The sequence below is a fragment of the Xenopus laevis genome, chromosome 3L (assembly GCF_017654675.1).
Source record: "Xenopus laevis strain J_2021 chromosome 3L, Xenopus_laevis_v10.1, whole genome shotgun sequence".
Classification (NCBI taxonomy): Eukaryota; Metazoa; Chordata; class Amphibia; order Anura; family Pipidae; genus Xenopus; species Xenopus laevis.
Window position 1 is genome coordinate 21,157,593 of NC_054375.1, and position 22,533 is coordinate 21,180,125.

Genomic DNA, 22,533 nt, shown 5'->3' on the forward strand with positions numbered 1-22,533 from the left:
TACCACTTAAGTACGGTATTAAGTGGTAATTTGATATAAGTGGTAATTTGATATAAGTGGGGTTGTTTCTTCTAATAAAAGTCTTCTTAATAATGTTAAAGCTATAATGGCAAAGGATAATGTTCCAGACTGGTTCCTGACTGGCATCTTACACACATAGCAAGTTTATTACCCGATATTACCTACAAGGTAATGCAACTTAACTGACCAATTCACTAAGAAAAACAGACAGTTTCTATCATATATTTTCATGATAATGACCTGACACCAGTTCTGACCTGGAATTTCTTTGTGGTCTAAAAATAATTCAATACACGTTTTTAAGCTTAGTGAAAAGAGTAATAATAACCATTTTTAGGGGAAATGCCTTCCCAAGTGATTAATATAAAAATACGATTGAGCTGGGAATTTGTATCCCAAAGATTAAAATTATTTGTACCATTGTTCAGTGAATATCAGCTTCTATATAAAAGCTTTTAAGGCATTTTTATTCCATGGTATTATTGGCCCATGATTTTTATGGAAAGGCTACAAATTAAAACTTCAACTCACCCTATGATTTAACTGGTACCAATATTATTGGCGCTACTGAAAAGGAGCAACCCTGTTCATAGGCATCTATTACCTTTATCATTTCATTATAACCCAGATGTGTGTGTGTGTAAGAACCTAATATACTGTATCTGAGTCATTTTTGCCTTCTGGGGCAGAAGCTTAGCTTTAAACCTGTTCTACAGCCTTTCTGGGAAATTGCATATTGCACTGCCAACCAGTAATCTGATAATGCCATCACTGACGCTCTCTGACGTGCTCAAATATGACACCCAAATAGCAATTGCAGTACAGGTATGGGACCTGTTATCCAGAATGCTCGGGACCTGGGGTTTTCCACATAACGGATCTTTCCGTAATTTGGGTCTTCATGCCTTAAGTCTACTTGAAATTCATTTAAACATTAAATAGACCCAATATATATAAATGCTTTATCCTGCTATACAGCATAAAGTCTGCCTTTGTGATTTGAATTGCTGAGGTTAAATGAATCCCTGCAACCACAGCTTTTGTAAATTGTATGATTACTGTCATGTATTATTGAACTAGAATTGGTAGAAGTGCACTCTCTAATTTATCAGTGGGGTCATTCACTTCTTATACAGTTTAGTGTGCTGTCAATGTTTAAGACACTAATTATAATTGCAAAATGTTATTCATTAGCTGCACCCCTCCTTGAAACCTTATTATCCTTTCTGAGCTGATACCATAGTGGTTTGATTTCTTCTACATGCATGTTGGTGCTTTATAAATACATGTCAATAATAATACCCCAAATGGAAAACTGGAGTAAGTTAGGCTGTGCCCAATGATCTGCACACCAATTTAAACCCAGCTGCACCCCAAAACTACTCTAGCCCAACCCACTTTCCAGTTAGGCAAACCCCTTTGGTTCCATAAATCTCACACATCCTTTGAGAGGTTTCCAATTGGTCAACAGTTAAGTATTTCCAGGACTTGGGGTGGTACACTTAATAGTAAGCTAATATAAAATGTGTTCCCTTCTTCTTCTTCTTCTTCTTCTTCTTATTATTATTATTAACATGTATTTATATAGCGCCAACATATTGCGTAGCACTGCATTCTTACATTGAATGATAAGTTTCCTGTGTTCTTCTCTGGAGTCTTCTATTGTATAGAGACTTTGCTTGGTGATGCTGTTCAGGTCAACATTTCTCCAGTCCTCCAGCATCTGAAACGTAATATCGGCACTGTGTATTACGGTTCTGGATGCCTGTAATTCAGGTAAGTACATACAAGGGGTTAAGTTGTAAACAATAACAGATAGAATATCTGCTATCTTGACAAAATTCATGGTTCAATAGTTTTATTTTTATTTTTATTCAGGGAGGCTTGGGCCTAATTCTAAGAGAATTCAGAGTTGTACAGAGTGCAACCTTCCAGCTGTTGTTAAAGAGCTATTGTTGGTATTCTGACAGTTGCAGTTCAACAGCCAGCAGGTGGGTTGAACAACATATGATCCCTACCCTAAAACTGGCCATGCCACTATGTTACTTTTAAAATACCTGGAAAGCTGTACAGATTTTATAGGTGGTATTGTTCTAACAATCAGTTTCTGATGCTACACCTTAGGAATCATCTGCAATGCCCCACACAATGTGCAAAGTGCAAAAAATAGGTTGAAAGTATTACTTTCTGCTAATATTTTGATCATATTAAACAAACCCTACTCTTAACTTCTCAACAGCAGCCCAGAGTAGTCTGAATATGTGCAGTATCATTGACACTAAAAACATGACCTAACAAGATCCAAGATGGGGAACTGTTGGAGGCCTGGACCATTATAGTTACATGGCTGCTGAATCCTCTAGGGTGGTAGAGTAAGATAAGTATATACAATCCAGCTACTCTATTATTTTCTTACTTTAAGGCACCTCCATATCTTAATTTCCAACTAGTATTTACCTGGCATAGATGGTTCAGCGATGTTTGTCTTCTAAGTATTTGTGAAAACCTTTTTGACACTGGGGAGAAAAGAGCATTATTTAGGTGTTAGCAACCATTATATTAACCAGGCTTTGTAGCAAATATATAGTAAAGGTTAACATGGGGGGCATACATCCCACAAATAAATATTAACTTTTGACCATATAAGTTTGTCTTTGAATGTCATAGCTCAAAATGAATCTAGACTTTATTGAGGCTTTATAATGTAGGCTGCAGCGGGGAGGCCTATATTATGGCAAGTAAATGAAATGTAATTCCAAATCCTAATGCTTTTTGTCTTTTCAAAAACAGAAATGCATAGAATTATGCTGAAACCCACAGGTACAATGCAGCTTTGCCTCCTACTCCTGATTCATCATTAATCCTTGTCTCTTAATTAATGTGCAATAGATTTGAGTTGCTTCTGAAAGAGAAAAGGGTCAATGCAAGGAAATGAATAGGACTTAATACACAGGTGATGGGTTGGGGGGGGCTGCTCTGCGGGGCATTTGTAAAGCAGGACTCAATGGTAGTGGCCAGCCTGCTGAGCGCAGTTATTTGGTATTTACGGCTGTGAAACAATGCGCTCAATTATGCAGATTATTTAAGTGCAGTACCTTAGCATAAATCTATGGCATCCTAGCACAATGGGAGGAAAACATTATATTCCAGCTTAATTATACTGAAAGGGGATAAAAAAGACTTTACACAAAGGTCATAATAAAATAAGAAAATGGGGGTATATTTTTTCAGTTGAAAAATTGTAGAAATATATTAGGACAGGTGAAATAATACAATAAAGCAAAAAAGGAGGTACTTTTAAGCTCCCAGTTCTCTTCAAAGTAGAACAGGGTTCTCCATTCTGCTAACTTGTTGTTTGCTAAATAGGGGGATTACTGTGCCATTCTGCCTTGTTGATATTATGTTTTAGCAAACAACAGAAGGGAAGACATGGTGCAGTTTGGTGCTACTAATAATATATTTAATGTTTCCAGTTCTGACCACCTGCGTTAAATTAAAAGCTGGAGAGTAAGCAGGATTCCCATTGGACGATTCTCATGAATAAAAATGAGGCTGTAGTTTACAGTAGGCAACATTGTAAAATATCCATACTGTTGATTATAAATCAATTCTGGCTGAATGAAGCTTGATTTACATTAATCAGAGCTGTCTTATGGTATTCTAACAGGGCTCCACCTATATGATAGGAAAAATGGGTACAAAGAATGGGGTATAGAATGTAGATAGGATGGCCAGATGGTGGCAATAGATAAAGATGGTAACAGAACAACAAAATGGCAACAGTATCAGCATTTGCCAACCCGTGGTGCTGTATGTTGTACTTCATACTTCATACTTTATACAAATTATGTTCAAGCTGTACATTGAATCTTATATAAATAATGCCCCCGTCCACCACTACTAAAACCAACACTGCAAAGAATATAGCTTTGTGCCTCCAACACACTGCAATTTTACAAGGCAGTGTAGGAATGGGTCTCCTAGGGTCCATCAGAGAATCCAACAGCAAGGGTTTACTCTCACAGACATTAGATATAGATAGTGCCAGATGGTATAGGTTTTTATATAGGTAAATGGTGTAATTATGATGGACTGATGGGATTCTCCTTAGCTGGAGATTATTATTCATATGAAATTAAATCAATACCTACGCTCGAATTTGATGTTCCGCAGGTTTTCGGGAAGGTCGTGGAGAGCAACTTTTAGCCATTCATCCAGTTGTTTTGCAAACTTCCTTATGACTTGGGTCAGGCTGGAATTAGAAGATGGCCCATCATATAGCTTGATATGTTCTAACAAAGGTTGAATCTCACACAAAATGAAATACTTTTACTTTAAAGGGGACACCCTTGACTCTACCATTTGCTACAAAGAGTAGGCCATAGGGATGGGCGAATTTGACCCGATTCGTTTTGCCAAAAATTCGCCACCGGCGAAATGTCGCCAACGCCCATTAAAGTCTATGGGCGTCAACATTTTTTTGTTGCGAGACGAAATTTTTTGGACGCGCGTCTTTTTTTTTGTCGCACAACACCATACAAGTCTATAGGCGTCATTTCCACGGCGAAACAAGTCGAAAAAATTTGCCCATCCCTAGGATCCACATCCTGCTGTTATATAACATAGGGAGATTACTGAGCAATTTTGACTCGTTTATATAGGGCCAGGAATGTAACCAATTTCAATATATTGTGATAAAATAGATCAACTTACTAATATTGAACAAATAGAATTTGTTGTGGGACCCAGTAACATCTAGTTACACCAATGCCTTTATATCATCCTGATAAGCCACATTTGGACTGACATTCTGTGGATTTTGGCAAATGACAGATGGGCTGCTGTAAGATGCCATAGACAGTCACTATTTATTGGGCTGTTTGGGCCTCTGTTTATGTGACACGCCAGGGCTTATTTTGAATCCTAGTCCAGAAGTGGACAAACTGCTGTGTTTGGTATTAGAAATATATATTTGGTGCCTCCAACAATAATCACAAAAACAAAGAACAGGGAGCCAGAAGTACACAAAGCAGACAGGAGTTTCAGTTCTGCTTTCTCCCTGGCCCTTGTGAACTGTCGAGAAGTTTTATGGCACAAAGTTGCTTCTAAAAACTAACCTTGATGTTTCTGGATTACAGTTCCCAACATGTCCTTAATATATTCTATTATGCTGGGTGTTGTAACACTGTTACGGAAGATTTATTACCCTTGAATGTAATTCTAGCTACTGTTAAACCATCTTCCAGAATTCGGCTGCAGGTGGTGATGGAGATAACAGTCTAACAATTGTATGAGGACAACAGGCTGAATGAACATGGGATCTTTCCATCAATTAACCTCATCAGTCTGTTTGGCAGCTGGTCATTCCTAATCACTGACTCATGCCCCGCCCCCATCTGGTATAAACAAATAGCTCCCACCACCAGTTTGGGTGTTGGCATGGGTGATAGGTTTAAATCAGAAGACAAATGTTCAGAAGAAGGAGCACACTACTAGTAAAGTCCATAAACAATATAAAAACACAAAAAATATTTATGATATTTTTTGATTCATAAAAAAATCCACCACAGTTTGGTGTTTTTATTTCAATTCAGTGATGGGCCTCCATATCACTGAGACTGCCATGTTCTTTTAAGAAATAATGTCAATAGAACCTTTAATAACTAACTTATTGTCCCTATGACCTTATTGTAATATGCCACTGACCAATGTGGTTCCTGTACTCATGGCTGCAGTTAACCAGGGACAGAAGGGCGTTTACTAATTGATCTTGGAAGCACACCTTAAAGAGTATGGCTGCATTTTGGGGTCTTAAGGCATAGGTTATATATCAGGGCAGTAGGAATTAATTTATCGTTAGTAATATTGGGGAAACCTACTAACCTGTCAGGCAGAGCTTGCAACACAGTTGGCATCAAGACTCCTGAGATAGCTTTGTAGAGGATAGAGTCACACACCCCGACAATATTTACCACTGTGGATGAACCCAACACAGGAAGCATATGGGGTGGCATTCCTTGCCAAAAGTGCAGTAGGAAACTCTGAACCTAAAAGGGAAAGGGAAGAACGTGGGATAAACATCAATGGCATCCCTAATGGGACATGAGTTTATTGGTACCAAGCTTGATAAATTGCTTGATAGAGCTTCTCACAATTGGAAACATTTTAAGACCATCTACTTGCTAGCATAGATATCTGAGGTGTTTTGGCACAGTAGGAAAATAGTTTAGGAAGTGGTCTCTTAAAGCTGTCTATAATGCTGGCAGGAACAATGGCAAATTTTGTGTGTGGCCCCATTATTTATAAAACTTGGATTTTTTTCTCCTCCTCCAACCTTCAAGTCCCAGAACTCTACTGACTGATGGTTAAAGAATGTGTAGGTTGGATAGCTATGAATTAAATTTGTGCAACATGAAAATACACCTGATGCGTTTCGTACTGCATAATACAACATAGACCAGGTTTCCATGCAAAACAATGTAATGGCCCACTTCCATTGTCACAGACAAGAGGGACTGTTCAGGGGGCCTTTACTGGGCCCCATCTCCTCCTTCCCCCCCCCCCCTCACACACACACACTCTGTCATATGATCGCTGTATTGTAATTATTCCATTGATTTGAGATTTAGAATACTGGTCCTTCAAAATGAATAGTAGACTGAAAAGGTTGTTGTACCTCATCAAAGTTGGCTCGGATGACAGTGTCCAGTATCCTCTGACAGTGGGTTCGATACATCATAATAAAGGTAGAAATCTGTGAATTCAGAAACAAAATAGGCGGTTAAAGCTAGGGTACATGGTACATAGCTGGAAGCACAATGTTCTTTAGGTGCTCTTGGAAACAAGCAAGCAAGGAATGGGGGAACGAATTTGTATTATGGGTACCTTTTCTTCTGGAAGGCTGCTTGGCAGATTTAGATCTTTGACATTTGGAAACTCTGGCAGTAAAGTGCCGAGCTTGGATCGGGGTGAATATGCTACTGTCTGCTTGGTGACTTCTTTTTTCCCTGTTTCGTTGACCCAAGCTGCTCCTTTCTTTGAATACATGACATCATAGTATTGTGAGCTTTCCTTCACCGCTATCCCATAATAATGGTACCTAGGGCACAAAATAAATCTCATAATCACACTCACACATTTCAGCTCTATAAAGAAGTTCCCTGAAGTATCTTAAATATACACCCTAAATTCACTTTTCAGTGCACAGACGTTTTGCATGCAACAGTAGCTGGAAATGTGCAGTGCCACTGTAGCTATGCCCCTCTATTACTACTTTACAGGTAACAAATGAAAGCAATATAACCTAAAAAGTATATTATCTATTCTAAATAATCTATATAACTATAAATATCTATTTTTTACGTACTTTGACTGGCCTCTCGTACCAAGTCTTCTTGTGGTCAACTGCGGGAACTGCTGTCTAATTATCTGCAGGTTGAAGCAAAGGATCAAAAACAGTATAGCCTCAGTTGTAGCAGAAGTCTTAATCACAATATATGTTTAATGTCCTATATATACAGTGAATAATGCACCCTCTGTTGTAAAATATAAGTATATTGTAAGTCACTGTGGGGGTCCATGAGCATATAAAGAGGATGAGTGCTTTTATACAGCTCATGGAACTTTGTGGTAACTTCTATATCCTTATTAACAGGATATATGTATATACTATATATATGTATGTGTGTGTGTATGTATATCTTATTACATACATACTTAGATAGTTTGCCAGTGGTCCCATTGCAATTTACTAAACACAGGCTCATGGGGAGGACTGTGTTGAAATATCTCATCTGTGAGCAATAAAACATATTTATTTTATTGGACATTCATTTATTTATATTATTGTCACATTCTACTGAGGGCTAAAGGCCTAGTTCACTTTATCATGAACTAGTATGATGCAAACATAGTGATATTTTGAGAAAATATTCCGCTGCAGTTGAAAGCTATATTTGTTTGTCCCTTTCTGTTCTCTGGTTTTGCCTCTTGAAACAATGTGGCAGAAGTCCATATGCCAGATCTCCTACATTGCTTCAGGAGTCAGAACCAGAATTGGACAGAATATAAACAGCCTTGATCCAAATAACTTTTCAAGTTCCTTAGAAAAACAGTTTTTTGGGTCTTGTGATGAGAACCTGGTGACTAAATGGATTTTCGGTAAAATGGTAATATCTCCCAATTACCAGATAACAATAGCATGTCATGTCTATTTTACATATGAAAAGGAGTGACTTGGGCCAAGGCAAGACTTTGAGGAAGAGAAAAGTGGGTTCAATTCCAGTGCCAAGTCACTGAGAGGTCAATTTAACAAGGTAATGAAACTTTACATTAACTTTTAGTATGATGTAGACAGCAGTTGGTCTGAATTTTCTATTTTTTGTGATTTTTGAAAAATTTTGCTTTTTGTTGGGCAGCTCTCCAGTTTGGAATTTCACCAGCTATCTGGTTGCTAGGGTTTAATATACCCAAGCAACCAATCAATATTTTGAACTGGAATGAATAGGAGCCTGAATAGAAAGAAGAGGGATACATACTTCAATAAAACACTGTTCAAGAAAACTCCCCCAGTTCTCCAGAGACACTTCATACAAAAGAATTCTCCAATGGGGATCCCATCTGTTCTATGCCAGAAGGGCCACTGTAAGATTCTATAGACAGTCACTATTTATTGGGCCTGTGGAGGGGGGGGGGGCTCGTTGGGCCTCTGTGTACTTGCAAAGCCAGGGCCCAGACCTGCAAAGGGCATAGGGATCATATTGAGCCCTAACCAGAGCACTAACAGCTAAAATAAAAAAATAAGTAAGGATTAGCTTCCTCTAAAGGAGAACTAAACCCTAAACATTAATGTGGCTAAAAATACCATATTTTATATACTGGACTTATTGCACCAGTCTAAAGTTTCAGCTTCTCAATAGCAGCAATGATCCAGAACATCAAACTTGTCACATCTTGGAAAGTGTCTGCGACACTTACATGCTCAGTAGGCTTTGAGCAGCTGTTGAGAAGTTAAGCTTAGGGGTTGTCGCAAATTATCAAGCAAAAAATTAAATGGCCTGTAATATAAGATGATGTTACAAGGCTGATTATTAAATTCTGATGCTAGTGGCACTGGTTTCTGTGCTGCCATGTAGTAATTATCTGTATTAATTACTAATCAGCCTTATATTGCGACATTTCTATTCTATGTGTACTGTATATTGAGAGTGGGTCCCTAAGCTCAGTAAGTGACAGGTGAATCAGCAGAAAAGAAGATGGGGAGCTACTGGGGCATCTTTGGAGACACAGTTCTTTCCTGCTAAAGGGCTGTGGTTGCATTGGGCTTGTACAGAAGCCCAAAACATAATGTACAACAGTTCTAGCCTACTTCTTTAGTTAAGCTTTAGTTCTCATTTAAGACATTTGGCAGGTTTCTCTGTTTTTGATGAATTTCCAAGACTATTTATTATTCATACCCTCTGGCCCAAAGGGGTTTATTTTGGATAAGACCCTTGAGGAAAAAAGGGATATCATCTTTATTGGTTCTCTGAAATCCTGAAGGGCTGTGAAAACCTTGCCACAATGTTTGATAAATGAGCAGACAAGGAAGGAGCGAGGCTTTCATTTTTTTGTGTAGACTCAATGAAGCCTGTCCTAAAGACACCCCATGCTGATTTTGCTACTGATCTAACATTCCACTATAGCACCAGCCAAATTCTTCTTAACCCATTCACTCCCAGAACACCCTGCTTGGGACTCCAGAGGACTCATTTCCCATTGAGAGGCCAGGTGTAAAAATGCAAAAAACAAACATAAGCTGGCATGTATTCTGCACTTTGCAGCCTGTCCATTCTATAGCATCTACAGGTGCAGGTCCTTGCGGTCCAAATTGGAGTGCCAGGACCTACTCTTTCCCCATAACCACGTCACAGTGCTATATTGAAAGGTGTCGTGTGGGATTAGGCAATTACCTTGTCAATGAGATGCACAAATTAAAGTGGCATTTAGTATGATGTTTTAATTTTTCATTATTTGTGGTTTTTGAGTTCTAAGTAGCAATATCAATTCATTTGTAACCTTACAGGGTTTTTTAGATGATGTCAGTGACCCCCTTTTGAAAGCTGGAAGAAGTCAGAAGACAAAGGCAAATAATTCAAAAACTATAAATAAAAAATGAAGACCAACTGAAAGTTGCTTAGAATTAGCCATAACACACTAAAAGTTAGCTTACTGTACCACCGATTTAAGAAGCACCAGCAAGCACAGGCCCACCTTGTGTGCAAAAGCAGGAGTGCATAAGTGAGCAGGGGGGGGGGTCTGGTGGCAGGAATGGAAGGGGGTGATGTTGTGGCAGTAGTAGGAAGGCCGGAGGCTTGCCTTGGCTGCGAGTACCTTTGATGCATATGCCCAACTGCAGGGGAAAATGCTGCAGTATGGGTAAAAAACAAGGCAAGTTGTGTTCAAAATTGCACTTTGCTCACTTCACTAGAAGCCCTATAACATTTCAGAAGCCCTATAACATTTCAGAATCACCGTAAACACTAACAACTTAAGCCATAAATACCCAGCCTAAAATCCTTAGCATAAACCCTAATTTGAACCATCAATCTCTCCCATATCAGCCTTTGGTAGAGACCCCCAAAAGAGTAACCACAAAACACAGTGGTAAAGCTGCCAATACTAACTCTAAAACACATGGGAAATGAAACAAGCACTAACCTTTAACATTATAAAAGCATTAACTACATACAGTATGAAAATGGTTCCTGTCTCTTTAAATATTAAAAAAAACCTCCTTCCGTATAGAAAATCTTTTGTTTTAATGGTATTTTACCTTTAACCTCTAAGTATAAAAAAAAAAAAACATAAACAAAACAGGATTTACATAAGGGCATTCTGGGTGGTCATCCAGAACTTTGTGAATTTATCCTGAAGAAGGGAGGCTGTGTTCCCCCCGAAACGTTGATTGTTGGTGGCATTAATAAAAGGGGCACAATCCCCGACTGCAATATTGGTGTGTGCGGACCGTTTTTCAAAACTACAAAGCAGTAAGGAGACCTGGCCAGGTCAACGGAGGACCAGCACCACCACGCAGAAAAGTGGAAGGAGGTGTGCGGTAATAGAAAATCTCATCATCCAGAACTCTTAATTGCAAGGGGGGCCATGGGTAGTGGAAAGGGCAGGGGTGTGGCAGATTGGAGTTTGGTCTTGGGATGCAGCCTACAGCCAAAGGAATAATTAATCTGCCCTTACTGAGGGCATATATACTTACATATACTGGCCAAGGTGACCTCTCTGCCCAGGACCAAAACAAACCATTTATTTTACCAGGCTGAGCTGAACTGCGTGCCAATTAGTGCTTCCAAATAACAAGCTTATTGCTATATGTTTTAGCTTCTTGCGTAATTAGATGATTTACTGTTCTTAGCGCGGTTCTTTAAAGTACATTTTCTCAATTTGCTCCTTCAAGGGAAATTTACAATTGAAACCTTTATCACTTCAGACTTATGCCCCACTTATCAGCCCCCATACAACCGTTCAGTATTTGCTGTTGTTGTTTAAAACAAGGCCAATCCGTGGTTCCTCTTACACACAAAGTAACAAAACCAACATATTCAACCAAATCAATGAACTGTCTGCTTGGGGAATTGAACAGAATGTATTAATGGCATTGATTGCCTTAGGAGGGTGGTTATTGAAGGGTAAACAAGCAAGCATCCTGTACTTTTTTGATATCTCCAAATGATATATTTAATGTTAAGGACCATCATATTGGTTGCATCTATAGGTGAGTGCAAAGGGACAGGCCCCTTTTCTATCAGTGGAAGGAAGTATTTTGGATCGCACATCAGTTGCAAGGTTTGGGCAATCAGGATATATTGTTTTAGAGATAGCATCATACATATCAACCAAGCCAACCAGTCTTAGCATTCTGTCTCAGCCCTGACTATTTACATTCTACAATCTTCTGGACTTCCCATTCCCAAATCCCATGAGCAACATGCCTCCATCCAGTGGAGACAATGTAGAATTTCCACTATTAGCAAAGCCACCAATCACCAATCATGAACATACCTTCCCAAAGCTGGCGGCGTTCACTGGCTGTGTATCATTCTTCTCACAGAAATCCAAGTAGTGCATATAAAGGGCGCTTCTTGGAATACAGACTCCTTCTGCAATCTCATAGTTTTCCCCAAGCCTTGAAATGAACATTTAGATTTAGTTTAATGGATACTATTAGTATAGTAAAGGCAAAAATATCACAAGATGCTGGCAGCACAAGGCCAACAACATCAGGGCTTTCTCCCAGCTCTGCAGGTCCAGCACCCTCAGTTATATGGTGCTCAACTACAGCTCCCAGAGTGCTTTAATCTTAGATAGGGTTGAACTGACCTGCCATTATATCAGTGGATCTCTCAATGGGCTTCAGCCTAGGATTGCCCTTCCTTTTTTGCCAACACAGGCCTTTAACACATACATTATTTGGCACTGTCTACATGACACTTTTGTGAGGGTAGGCCCTACATATCAGGTTCCCTGGAAGGCAATAATAACTGGCCAACATCACATGGCACTCTGCTATAGCTTAGCCTAAGGTCAGTGTTCATGGAGCATATTGTGCCACAGCAAGCAGTATTGTAGCTTCTTCCCCAGTTCTGGGTAAAAAGGTTAGGGGACACAATGCAAGCCCCCCGCCACCCCCAATTGGACCCCCCTTCTTAATCATTGCATCCACCGGCAACATCAACCCCCCCCCTTCCTCCTGGTGCAAGACAACTAGTGCATGAATCCCCCCGCATGCCAGCTTACTGGTGCACTAATAGCCAGATACCCACAACTCGGGGGGAAATGTGGCATTGGCATGATCAACCATGGCCACAATCTATTATGCCAAGGCCCAGCCTATGATCTGCCCATACTCCACCCATTTCTCTTCGAATCACACCTCTGCTTCTCTTGGGGCCCATGAATGGAGTACCCCCTGTATCCCCCTCATGGTAACCCTGACCATCTGTATACAGCTATACCATAACATTTGTTCTCTTCCCCTTTCATTATTTTCATGTTGCTCCAGGCCTAATCATTTTCAGTGTTATGTATAAATGTTGACACTTCTCAGGGTAAATTCCTTGACTTGTATAAGAAGTCAGAAGAGGGAGAGAAGCTGAACTCTCCCAATTAGATGGCACCTCTCTCCCATCATGGCCAAGGCACACAGGCAGCTTCTAATTATTCCTGCTTGTCAATAATGACTTTATCTGCCCTGCTCTTTTCTTTCAGGAGTTGTCATTAGCCCGACAGTTCACAAAACACCATTGTACCTGAAGGCCCTAATGATCAAAGGCCCACCCCGCTCTCCTTTCATTGCTTTGTCCATATCAAGACAGTTCTGATACCAAATATAACTTGCGGTCTATGCAGAAGCTCACACACCGATCCTGTTTGTCGGGGGCTGTATCGTGGTCTGACTTCATTTATTCTGCAAAGGGTGGAATTTTAATTGAGCCAACCTTCCAATGGATCCTTTTTTAAAATGTTTTTACTAGTTCTTTAGTTGCCAAGGCACTGACGGCTCAGCAGCTTGGCTATGCAGATATAATTGGATTGATCTGAACTGTGGTGATGTCATAGATCAAGAACAGGAGAACAATGGTAAATGGGTGATGTTTACAGATAGAGAGACACGTTCCTAATGCAAATATCAACAGACATTTAGGTATGTATTATTTCCTGATGTAAATATTAAAAGCTGCTGTAAAGCGCTGCAGGATATACAAATTAAGGGTACCAACAACAATAATATATATTTGCTTTATTTATCCTCTGATACATGATGATACAGCTCTCAAAGGCAGGTGTCGAATGAGTTATCCTGCCACTGGCAGGTCCTATGCAGTCTGAATGCCCACAACTAACCCCTGGTCTTATTTAGAGTAGCCAAGGTACCCATGTGATAAATAATAAAAGCTGCTGCCATCAGCACTAGGAATAATGGGGAATGTAAACGGTAAACCACCCACCCCTTGAAGTCCCTGATGGCATCCACAAAGTTGCCACATGTCCACGAACCTATTGGGCACTATATAGCAGAATACTGGCTAATACTGGCTGCCCCAGTCCAGAGAGTTTGTCAGCAGTGGTGTAATAGCTGTTGGGGCAGGGAGTGTAACTGTACCCGTGTCCTGCCCCCATGAGGGGTAAGGAGGAAGAGGGGTACAACTGCATGCATGGTTATCTGGTACTGCCTGATGATGAGAGACCAATGGACCGCCAATGTTAAATCAATACAGGGGCTGTCACTGTGTCTGCCATGAAAAGCTTTGGGGCCAAAGTGAGTCATAAAATGCTTGTGGGCCAGACTGTGCCATGAGATGCGAATACTAGAGGGGCTGCTGTAAGATGCCATAGACAGTCAATATTTAGTGGGCTGGGGGGGGGCAGTTTGGGCCTCTCTGAAATGCCAGGGCCTATTTTAAATTCCATCCTAGACTCGTGTGCCATGAAATGCTGGGGACCAATGGAACAAGATAGAGAGGTGACCAGGCAGTGTTATAGTGAAACCCATCAGCAGCCATTAGGAAAGAGGGAGGCCCACTTGTTTGCCCACTGATCCCAGGAGCCTCTGTAGCCTGCCGGCCAGCAACTCACGCTCCAGGAGGGAACAAATTAAAATTAAAATTAAATTGAGAACGAGCCATGGGCCTCCAGATCTAACAAAGGCAACAGACTCCATGCATGAACTTACAGAATAGCCTGGTGTGCCATTAACTGAACTGAACTTAAAAAATGTGTTTATTGGTTTTAATAATGAAGCTAAACCTTAGCTATTCATTCTCCGTCAACATCTGGACTTTCTCCAAATAGCATGTGCACTTAAATTCCATGATAGCATAGCAGCCTACACACAGAATTCTGTTGCAGTCAATAAATAATTGTTTTGCCCCCCCATAAATGTACAGTGGAACAATCCCAATCTATAAAGTGCATATTTACCATTGCAGAGTTGCTGGAGTAGAATGAGGCTTCGATGCTCGGTTTTCCTTTTCTTCATCTGCTGGAAGATATATGTAATAAAAGTGATGAAAATTAACTTTCCACTGAATTACACCATTCGATAGGCCCAATATTTGTTAATGACTGTAATATGAAAACACAAGGGTGCTGATTTACAAACATAGAAGTTGCACCCCTACTTTTGCCCATAGCGGTCAACCAGCACTGATTTTTCAACAGAGATCAGAAAAATAAAGCAAATTCTATGGGCAACTGGCAACTATGATCACCAAACTTCCCAGTCGTGGTATTTAAATTAACCAAAGCAACTTAAATTCTATTTTGGAAGGAAGCAAATCATAACGAAAAGACCAATTGCAGAGAGCAGATTCCTGAATGCCAGTGTATAGGGCTCATTTATTAAAGTCCCAAATATGAACATATACTTACTTTCATCATTAGAAATGTTTCCGAGGGACGTATGACTAGAGTAACACTTATTTTCACTTTCACTGAGGCACCGCTCGATCCAACTTTCTGCAAAAGAAATCAAAGGGCATGGTATTTGTAAATATCTGACTTAATAATTCTGTGTACTGTACTGGGTTTAAGTCACCTGTTTGGGCAACAGATCATAGGGAGATTACTGTGCAATATTGGCTTCATAATATTAGAGCTACGGGATCCATTATCTGGAAACATCTTATCCAGAAAGTTCAGAATTAAGGGAAGGCCATCATCCATAGACTCCATTTTAATAAAATAATTCAAATTTATAAAAATTATATCCTTTTCTCTGTAGTAAGAAAACAGTACATTGTACTTGATCCTATTGGGTTAATTTCATATTGAAATTATTTTTTTTATAGACATTAAGTATGGATATCCAAATTACAGAAATATTCCTTATCCGGAAAAACCCAGGTCCTGAGCAATCTGGATAATCTCCAAAACCTCCCAAGCAATGCTTCTGGGTGCACACACTGGGTTGGTGTTAGAGAAGGCAGCAGCAGTCTGTGCCAAAAGCCTGAGTTCTGGCTACCTACCTGTCCCTTTGTGAAACTCTACACACTTTTATTTATCCCTTCCATCCTCTTCCAATTAAACTTCAAAGACAAGTGTAATTTTTCAACCTCACCTACTATGTCACAGGGATCAATTACAGACTCCCTTAGTTTAAGAGCGCTAAGGAGTGCAAATAATACCCCCTGAATGTTCATAGTAAAAGCATTTGTGTCTGGAGTCACGCAAAATCTCCCGCTGAGTCGAGCAGGGGTCATGCTGTCCCTAGATCTTTGCCGCCCTAAGCCCAGGCCTTTGTGGCCTGCCTATAAATTTGGGTCTGTGTGTGCCACACCTCCACCCACCTCTCATGAATACAGTGTTATCAAACACAGTCAGTCACCTCTGAATTCATGGGGGGAGCAGGTCTAGGTGCCCTGTTTTGGAGCACCGAGCCCAGTTGCAATTTTTCAAGGTTTCAAAGATTGTCCACTTTTTGCACTTTCCATCCTCCCTGCACTTAACAAATGGCACCTTGGGCAGATTTATTAAGGTTCAAGTTGCTTTTTCCAAATTTGAATTTTTTTAATTGTATTCTTTGTTCAAAACTCACATTTTCGGGTTAAAAGAAAAACTTGAATATTCGAGAATAATTATACCCCGACTCTGGACATAGCTCGAAATGGAAAATATACCTTCTAAAACCTTTCAAGGTCATATCAAGAGGTCCCTTAAACCATTTGATGATGTTAACAGCTTGTTTGATGTACAAGTTTTTTTTGGAGGGTTTTGCCCGAAAACTGTAATGATTCAAGCAAATCTTTTTTTTTTCACTGAAAACTCGATTCATTTTTGTTTTCCTGTTGTGGGACACGAACTAGCAGAATCTGGTTTTTGCCAATCAAGTTTTTTCTTAAATAAGATACTATTCGAGTTTATTGAAGGTAAAAAAACAATAACACTCAAACTTTGATAGATAACCCCCTTAGGTATTTGAGCAAGATATATTTCACTGTTTTTGCTTTGTTCTTTGCATGGAAAAATTCAGACGCTGTTCCTATTTTTTTTTATTCACGTAATTCACAGCGCAAATTGCTAGAGCCGACTGAGAAAAAGTACCATAAGTAATATTATACCCAAATTACATATAAACGGCCACTTGCAGCTCTCCTTTCAAGCAAGAGACATTATTCCAGCCAGATACTCCGTTCTGTTCCTTTTTGTTTTATGATTTATTGCAATTCTTTATTTTATGATTTATTGTAATTCTTTATCCATTTCATTCTGATGTAAGCAGCTCGCCCAGCATTATTATCTGACTCCCTATATAAAGTAGCAGCAAGGTTATATAAGGAGAGAGACATCTACTCAGATGGAAACAGCAGAGACATTGGTTTTGGATTGAATTTGCTTTATAGGGGTATATAAGGCTGCTCTTATTCAATTATTATTGTGTTTTAAAACTATTATGGTGTTGGTTCCTTTACATTGCTGGACTTTCTTATTTTAATCAACTATCCATAAATATCATCATACATAATCATATGATTTATTCTCTTTCAGTTGTAACCTGCATTTGAAAAATATATTGTTTTAATGGAATGCATTGTAATAAACGTTTACATTAGCCATACATGTTTTGACATAAAAGGAACATCAGTAGCTTGTTAGACTATACATCGCTGGATGTATAGTCTAACAAGCTACTGATGTTCCTTTTATGTCAAAACATGTTATCAATAGTAGTGGGCAACTAGGGGAAGCACCAGAACCAGGTAATATAAATGCCCAAGGCAATATTACTTAGCCTATCACCAACTTACTCACCTTCTCCCCTCCCGGCTGCACCATGGCGGCAGCTCACATTACGCCCTCAGTTGTACTCAAAGCACATGCTTCTTTTGCCTACCCCTAGCTTCACTGTAACATATAAAAAGGTCAGTGGGATATTATAAGTAACCCAAAACCTCTTGGAAATGTTGGCTGGAGGAGAACTGACTACTACTATGAATAACAAAGGACAAACAGAGGGGCAGAATGATAAAAATCACTGAACGTTTATAATGAATGTATATGTATGTGAATTAAAATTGCTTTTATTACTTCCCCATTAATGCTTCCTGCAATACATAGGCATAAGATCCCTTATCCGGAAACCCGATATCCAGAAAGCTCCGAATTATGGAATGGCTGTCTCCCATAGACTCCATTTAATCCAAATAACCCAAATTTCTAAAAATGATTTCCCTTTTCTCTGTAATAATAAAACAGCAGCTTGTAGCCATCCTATAAAATACTAAAATGTAACTTCAAGGTAAACCACCCCTCTTAATGCACCAGTATAATTCAAAGAAAATCAAATTTTTTATTCAGGCCCTCTCTGATTTATATTCTGGTCATATAAATCAGTGCATGGTTACTAGGGTAATTTGGGCCTTATCAACCAGATTCCGTTCTGATGTTTGATCATAGGGTTAATATCAGCAAGCCAAAGTCCATACAGTAATCTCCCTATGTGAAATAATAGCAAGATGGCTCTCATTCTCATTGGACATTTCTGTTGCATCTGTAATTAATTTAAGGTCCGCCTACTTTGAAGTGCAAGGAGCTTAAACTGAAATAAAATCACATTTTGTGCCCTCCACCCGTGCCTCTATCTCAGGGATCCCCAACCTTTTGAACCCGTGAGCAACATTCAGATGTAAAAGGAGTTGGGGAGCAACACGAGCATGAAAAATGTTCTTGGGGTGCCAAATAAGTGCTGTGATTGGCAATTTTGTTGCCCCTATGTGGATTGTCAACCTACATTGAGGCTCTGTTTAGCAGTACACCTGATTTTTATACAACCAAAACCTGCTTTGAAGCCTGGAATTCAATAATATGACCTGCTTAGAGGCCACTGGGAGCAACATCCAAGGGGTCGGAGAGCAACATGTTGCTCACGAGCTACTGGTTGGGGATCACTGCTCTATCTAATGGCAAGGACTCGAAAATAAGATTTTAAACGTTTCACTTTAACTCTCCTTATGTTTTACTATGAAAAAAAATCAATATAGATGCCTAGAGACAAACTAAATTATTTACAAAATGCCATTAACTCGCATAGTAGTAGGGTAAGCCAGCAGCAGCACCACAGTTCATTGGCTTTTAGTATGTATGGAACAGTCATTAATGTTTTAACTGCCAGAGATCAGAGGAAGTAGATCCCTGCCCTGTAGAGCTTGCGATCTAAGCTATAAGTAACTTAAAATATTAGCTGCTGAATGTTTATGTCTACATGACCATTAATATATACTCGGACCACACTTCCATAACAGCATTGCTCAACCATAGGTTACTTGAACGTTTCTAAACTACAAATCCCAGCATGCTACAACAGATTATCAAGAGATGAAGCATGCTGCTAGATACAGTCCAGCTATATCAGGGATGGGTTCTTAAAGGGGAACCCAAACCCAACCATAAATCTATTCCGCTGAGCCCCCTATTTCTCTATGGAAGTTTAGAAAAACTGTATTTACACATGAAAACCAATTTGTCAATTACAGATGCGAGAGAACTGACCAATGAGAATTTTGATTCCCAGCACTATGTCAGCCATCTTGCTCTTATCTTGCACATAGAGATTATGGTGTCATGTTGGGGTCATTATATGACACAGGAATCAAACATAGGGAGGGAGGAAGCAAAGACTTCTGTGCTCAATGGTTTGATTACAGTGTAATACTAAGCAACAATTTATTGCCCAATAGGAGCAAGATGGCCCTTATCTATTTATATGTAATAAATATCTATTTATACGTAATTAGGTTTGGACTGGATTTCATTATAAACACATGCACCAAGTGACCTCTCAGGTGAGTGTCCCTCCAACCCAACACAGGAGAGAGCCATTAGTTGTGTTGGACAGAGTAGTGAGGGGGGGAAGAGAAACACTGAAACCGGACTGAGAGGTTGTCCCTATAAAAACCCCATTCAATTAACAGTAAGTGGCGGAGGAGAGACTTGTTTAATTGAGTGGAGAAGCCTACAGAAAGGGGAAAGTGAGCCATCAAGTACAACTTGAGAATATGAAGAGGGAAGAAAACAAGTGGGACAAGTGGAACCAGGGAATGTCGTCTGGATCTTCAGACATGTCCCAGTCAAATACAAAATGAATGAAGCCAAAAATCTGGACACTAGAAGAGCATTTAGAGTTGGACAGCAGTGGGTTGTATATTATTCCTTTAAATCAATCTGTAACATAGGGAGAGCAAACATTCTCAAAATATTTATACCTATGAGTGCAAGCTACCATATTGTTTATATTAGCAGATTTATTGCCCACAGACAAAATGTTAATTAAAGGGGTTGTTCACCTTTAAATTAAATTTTAGTATGATGTAGAGAGTTATATTCTGAGACAATTTACAATTGGTTTCCATTTTTTATTATTTGTGGTTTTTGAGTAATTTAGCTTTTTATTTCAGTAATATGTTTGTTAGGGTCCAAATTACCCTAGCAACCATATATTGCTTTAACTAAGAGACTGGAATACGAATAGGAGAAGACCTGGATAGAAAGATGAGTAATAGAAAGCAATAGTGACCTCCATTTGAAAGTTGGAAAGGGTCAGAAGTCAAAAAATCTAAAAAAAATACTTAGAGTTAGCCATTCTAACATACTAAAAGTTAACCACCCCTTTAACAGCCACTATGGGAGCTGTTGATATTTTGTTGAGCTTCAATAAGCAATATGGCAGCTTCCATTTATGCATGTAAATACTTACTTGATATGACTCATTAGAAAGATAGATACAGTAGGGCACCATGTGAAAAGATGGCAACCGTAGTTTAAGCTACAGTAACTCAAGATGGAGACAGGTAACCAGGTAAGATGGCAACAGTATGCAAGGATGGCAAGAACAGGGCAAGGGTTGACAGTAGGGCAACTTGATAACAGTAGGGCAAGATAGTCACAGTATGGAAAGATGGCAAGAGTAGGGCAAAACAGCAACAGTAGAGCAATATGACAAGAGAAGGGCAAGATAGCAAGGGTAAGATGGAGACAGAAGGGTACTATAGTGGTATAGGGCAAATAGACAGTAAGACAAGATGATAAGAGTAGGCTAAGACAATGACTGTAGAGCAATGTGGTCAAGTAGGACAAAATGGCAGGAGTAAAGCAAGATGAAGACAGCAAGTTAAGATGGCAACAGTATGCAAAGATATCAAGTGTAGGGCAAGACATTGGTAGTAGGACAATATGGTGACAGTTGGGCAAGATGGCAACTATATGGAAAGATGTCAAGTGTAGATGGCAGCAGGAAGGGCAAGGTTATAATGGTATGGCAAGATGGTGACAGTAGGACAAGATGGGGACAGTACGTCAAGACAGGGACAGTAGGACAAGATTGGACAGTAAGACAAGACAAGGACAGTAAGACATGATGGGGACAGGTAACAGTAGGACATGATGGGGACAGCAGGACAAGATGGGGACAGTAGGACAAGATGGAGACAACAGGACAAGATGGAGACAGTAGGACAAAATGGGGACAGCAGGACAAGATGGGGACAGTAGGACAAGATGGAGACAGTAGGACAAAATGGGGACAGCAGGACAAGATGGAGACTGTAGGACAAAATGGGGACAGTAGGACAAGAGGACAATAATAATGCTTTATATCATTGCTGCACTGCATACTACCACCTTCAGCTCTTATAGAAGCTCTGGAAGTTGTAGTTCAGTATGGTATGAAGGACCACAACCTGTACTTCATAATGAATAATGGTGAGTGGAAAGTCTGCTTCACCCTGGGCCTCACCATCACTAAGTGCAGACCTGACAGAAACTGAACTACAAAGTAACGATGTTGGGGGCTAATGGAATGAACATAAAATGTGCCGAAGCAGAGCTCAGGAATTAGTGGAATTCGAACCATTAAAATCTAACAAAGAAATCAGTAAGGGGCGGGAATGGAGGAGGTGATGAACTGCCAATTGCGAGGTCGGGATAAATAAAAAGAAAGAATAAGGGGGCGAGAGAGGGTGGAAAGCAGGGGGGTGGATTTTGGGAATTAACTCCAGATACAAAACTCTGTAGGAAGGCACAAGGCTCCACATCTGAGTGGCAGTAAATCTAGTGCATGTGAATGGCTGACCTGAGTTTGCTTTTGTCCTCAGTGCTTTTATTGAATATATCAGTGGTTTACCCTTTAAATCCAACAACAGGTATCACTAAACTCATTCCAGCTCATATTCCCAGGCTTGGTCTCCTAATATATTGCACAGCAATTTGCAGTCATTGTTTCAAATCAATCCCTGTCCCTGTGGAGCTTGCAATCTAATTTCCCCACCACAGACCCACACCTCACACACACCTCACATACACACACACAAGTTTCATCAATAAACCAGTTTGTTTTGGAATATGACTATAAAGCTACACAAGCCTCACAAATATGGTGCCCTGCTTGGCAATGCTTACTCACTGTGCCACCATGTACATTCATAACACACCCCATGCTATTGCTGATGTTGTTGAACTACAGCTCTA

The 22,533-nt window shown here is 39.8% G+C and overlaps 1 protein-coding gene across 8 annotated transcripts in view; it reads right to left on the minus strand.

Moving 5' to 3' along the window:
* Positions 1 to 22,533, minus strand: part of rfx4.L (regulatory factor X4 L homeolog) — a 43,145-nt gene that overhangs the window by 14,198 nt on the left and 6,414 nt on the right. For 4 of the 8 annotated variants that reach the window (XM_018251960.2, XM_018251959.2, XM_018251958.2 and 1 more), the window contains exons 2-11: positions 15,445 to 15,531; positions 14,995 to 15,055; positions 12,076 to 12,199; positions 7,388 to 7,449; positions 6,907 to 7,120; positions 6,698 to 6,775; positions 5,905 to 6,068; positions 4,173 to 4,273; positions 2,479 to 2,537; positions 1,642 to 1,786 (exon numbers count right to left, since the gene is read on the minus strand). In XM_018251960.2, the coding sequence (XP_018107449.1) occupies positions 1,642 to 1,786; positions 2,479 to 2,537; positions 4,173 to 4,273; positions 5,905 to 6,068; positions 6,698 to 6,775; positions 6,907 to 7,120; positions 7,388 to 7,449; positions 12,076 to 12,199; positions 14,995 to 15,055; positions 15,445 to 15,531 (1,095 nt within the window). The remainder of the gene's footprint in view (positions 1 to 1,641; positions 1,787 to 2,478; positions 2,538 to 4,172; positions 4,274 to 5,904; positions 6,069 to 6,697; positions 6,776 to 6,906; positions 7,121 to 7,387; positions 7,450 to 12,075; positions 12,200 to 14,994; positions 15,056 to 15,444; positions 15,532 to 22,533) is intronic. The other 4 variants (XM_018251957.2, XM_018251956.2, XM_041586031.1 and 1 more) reach the window with 4 other exon arrangements.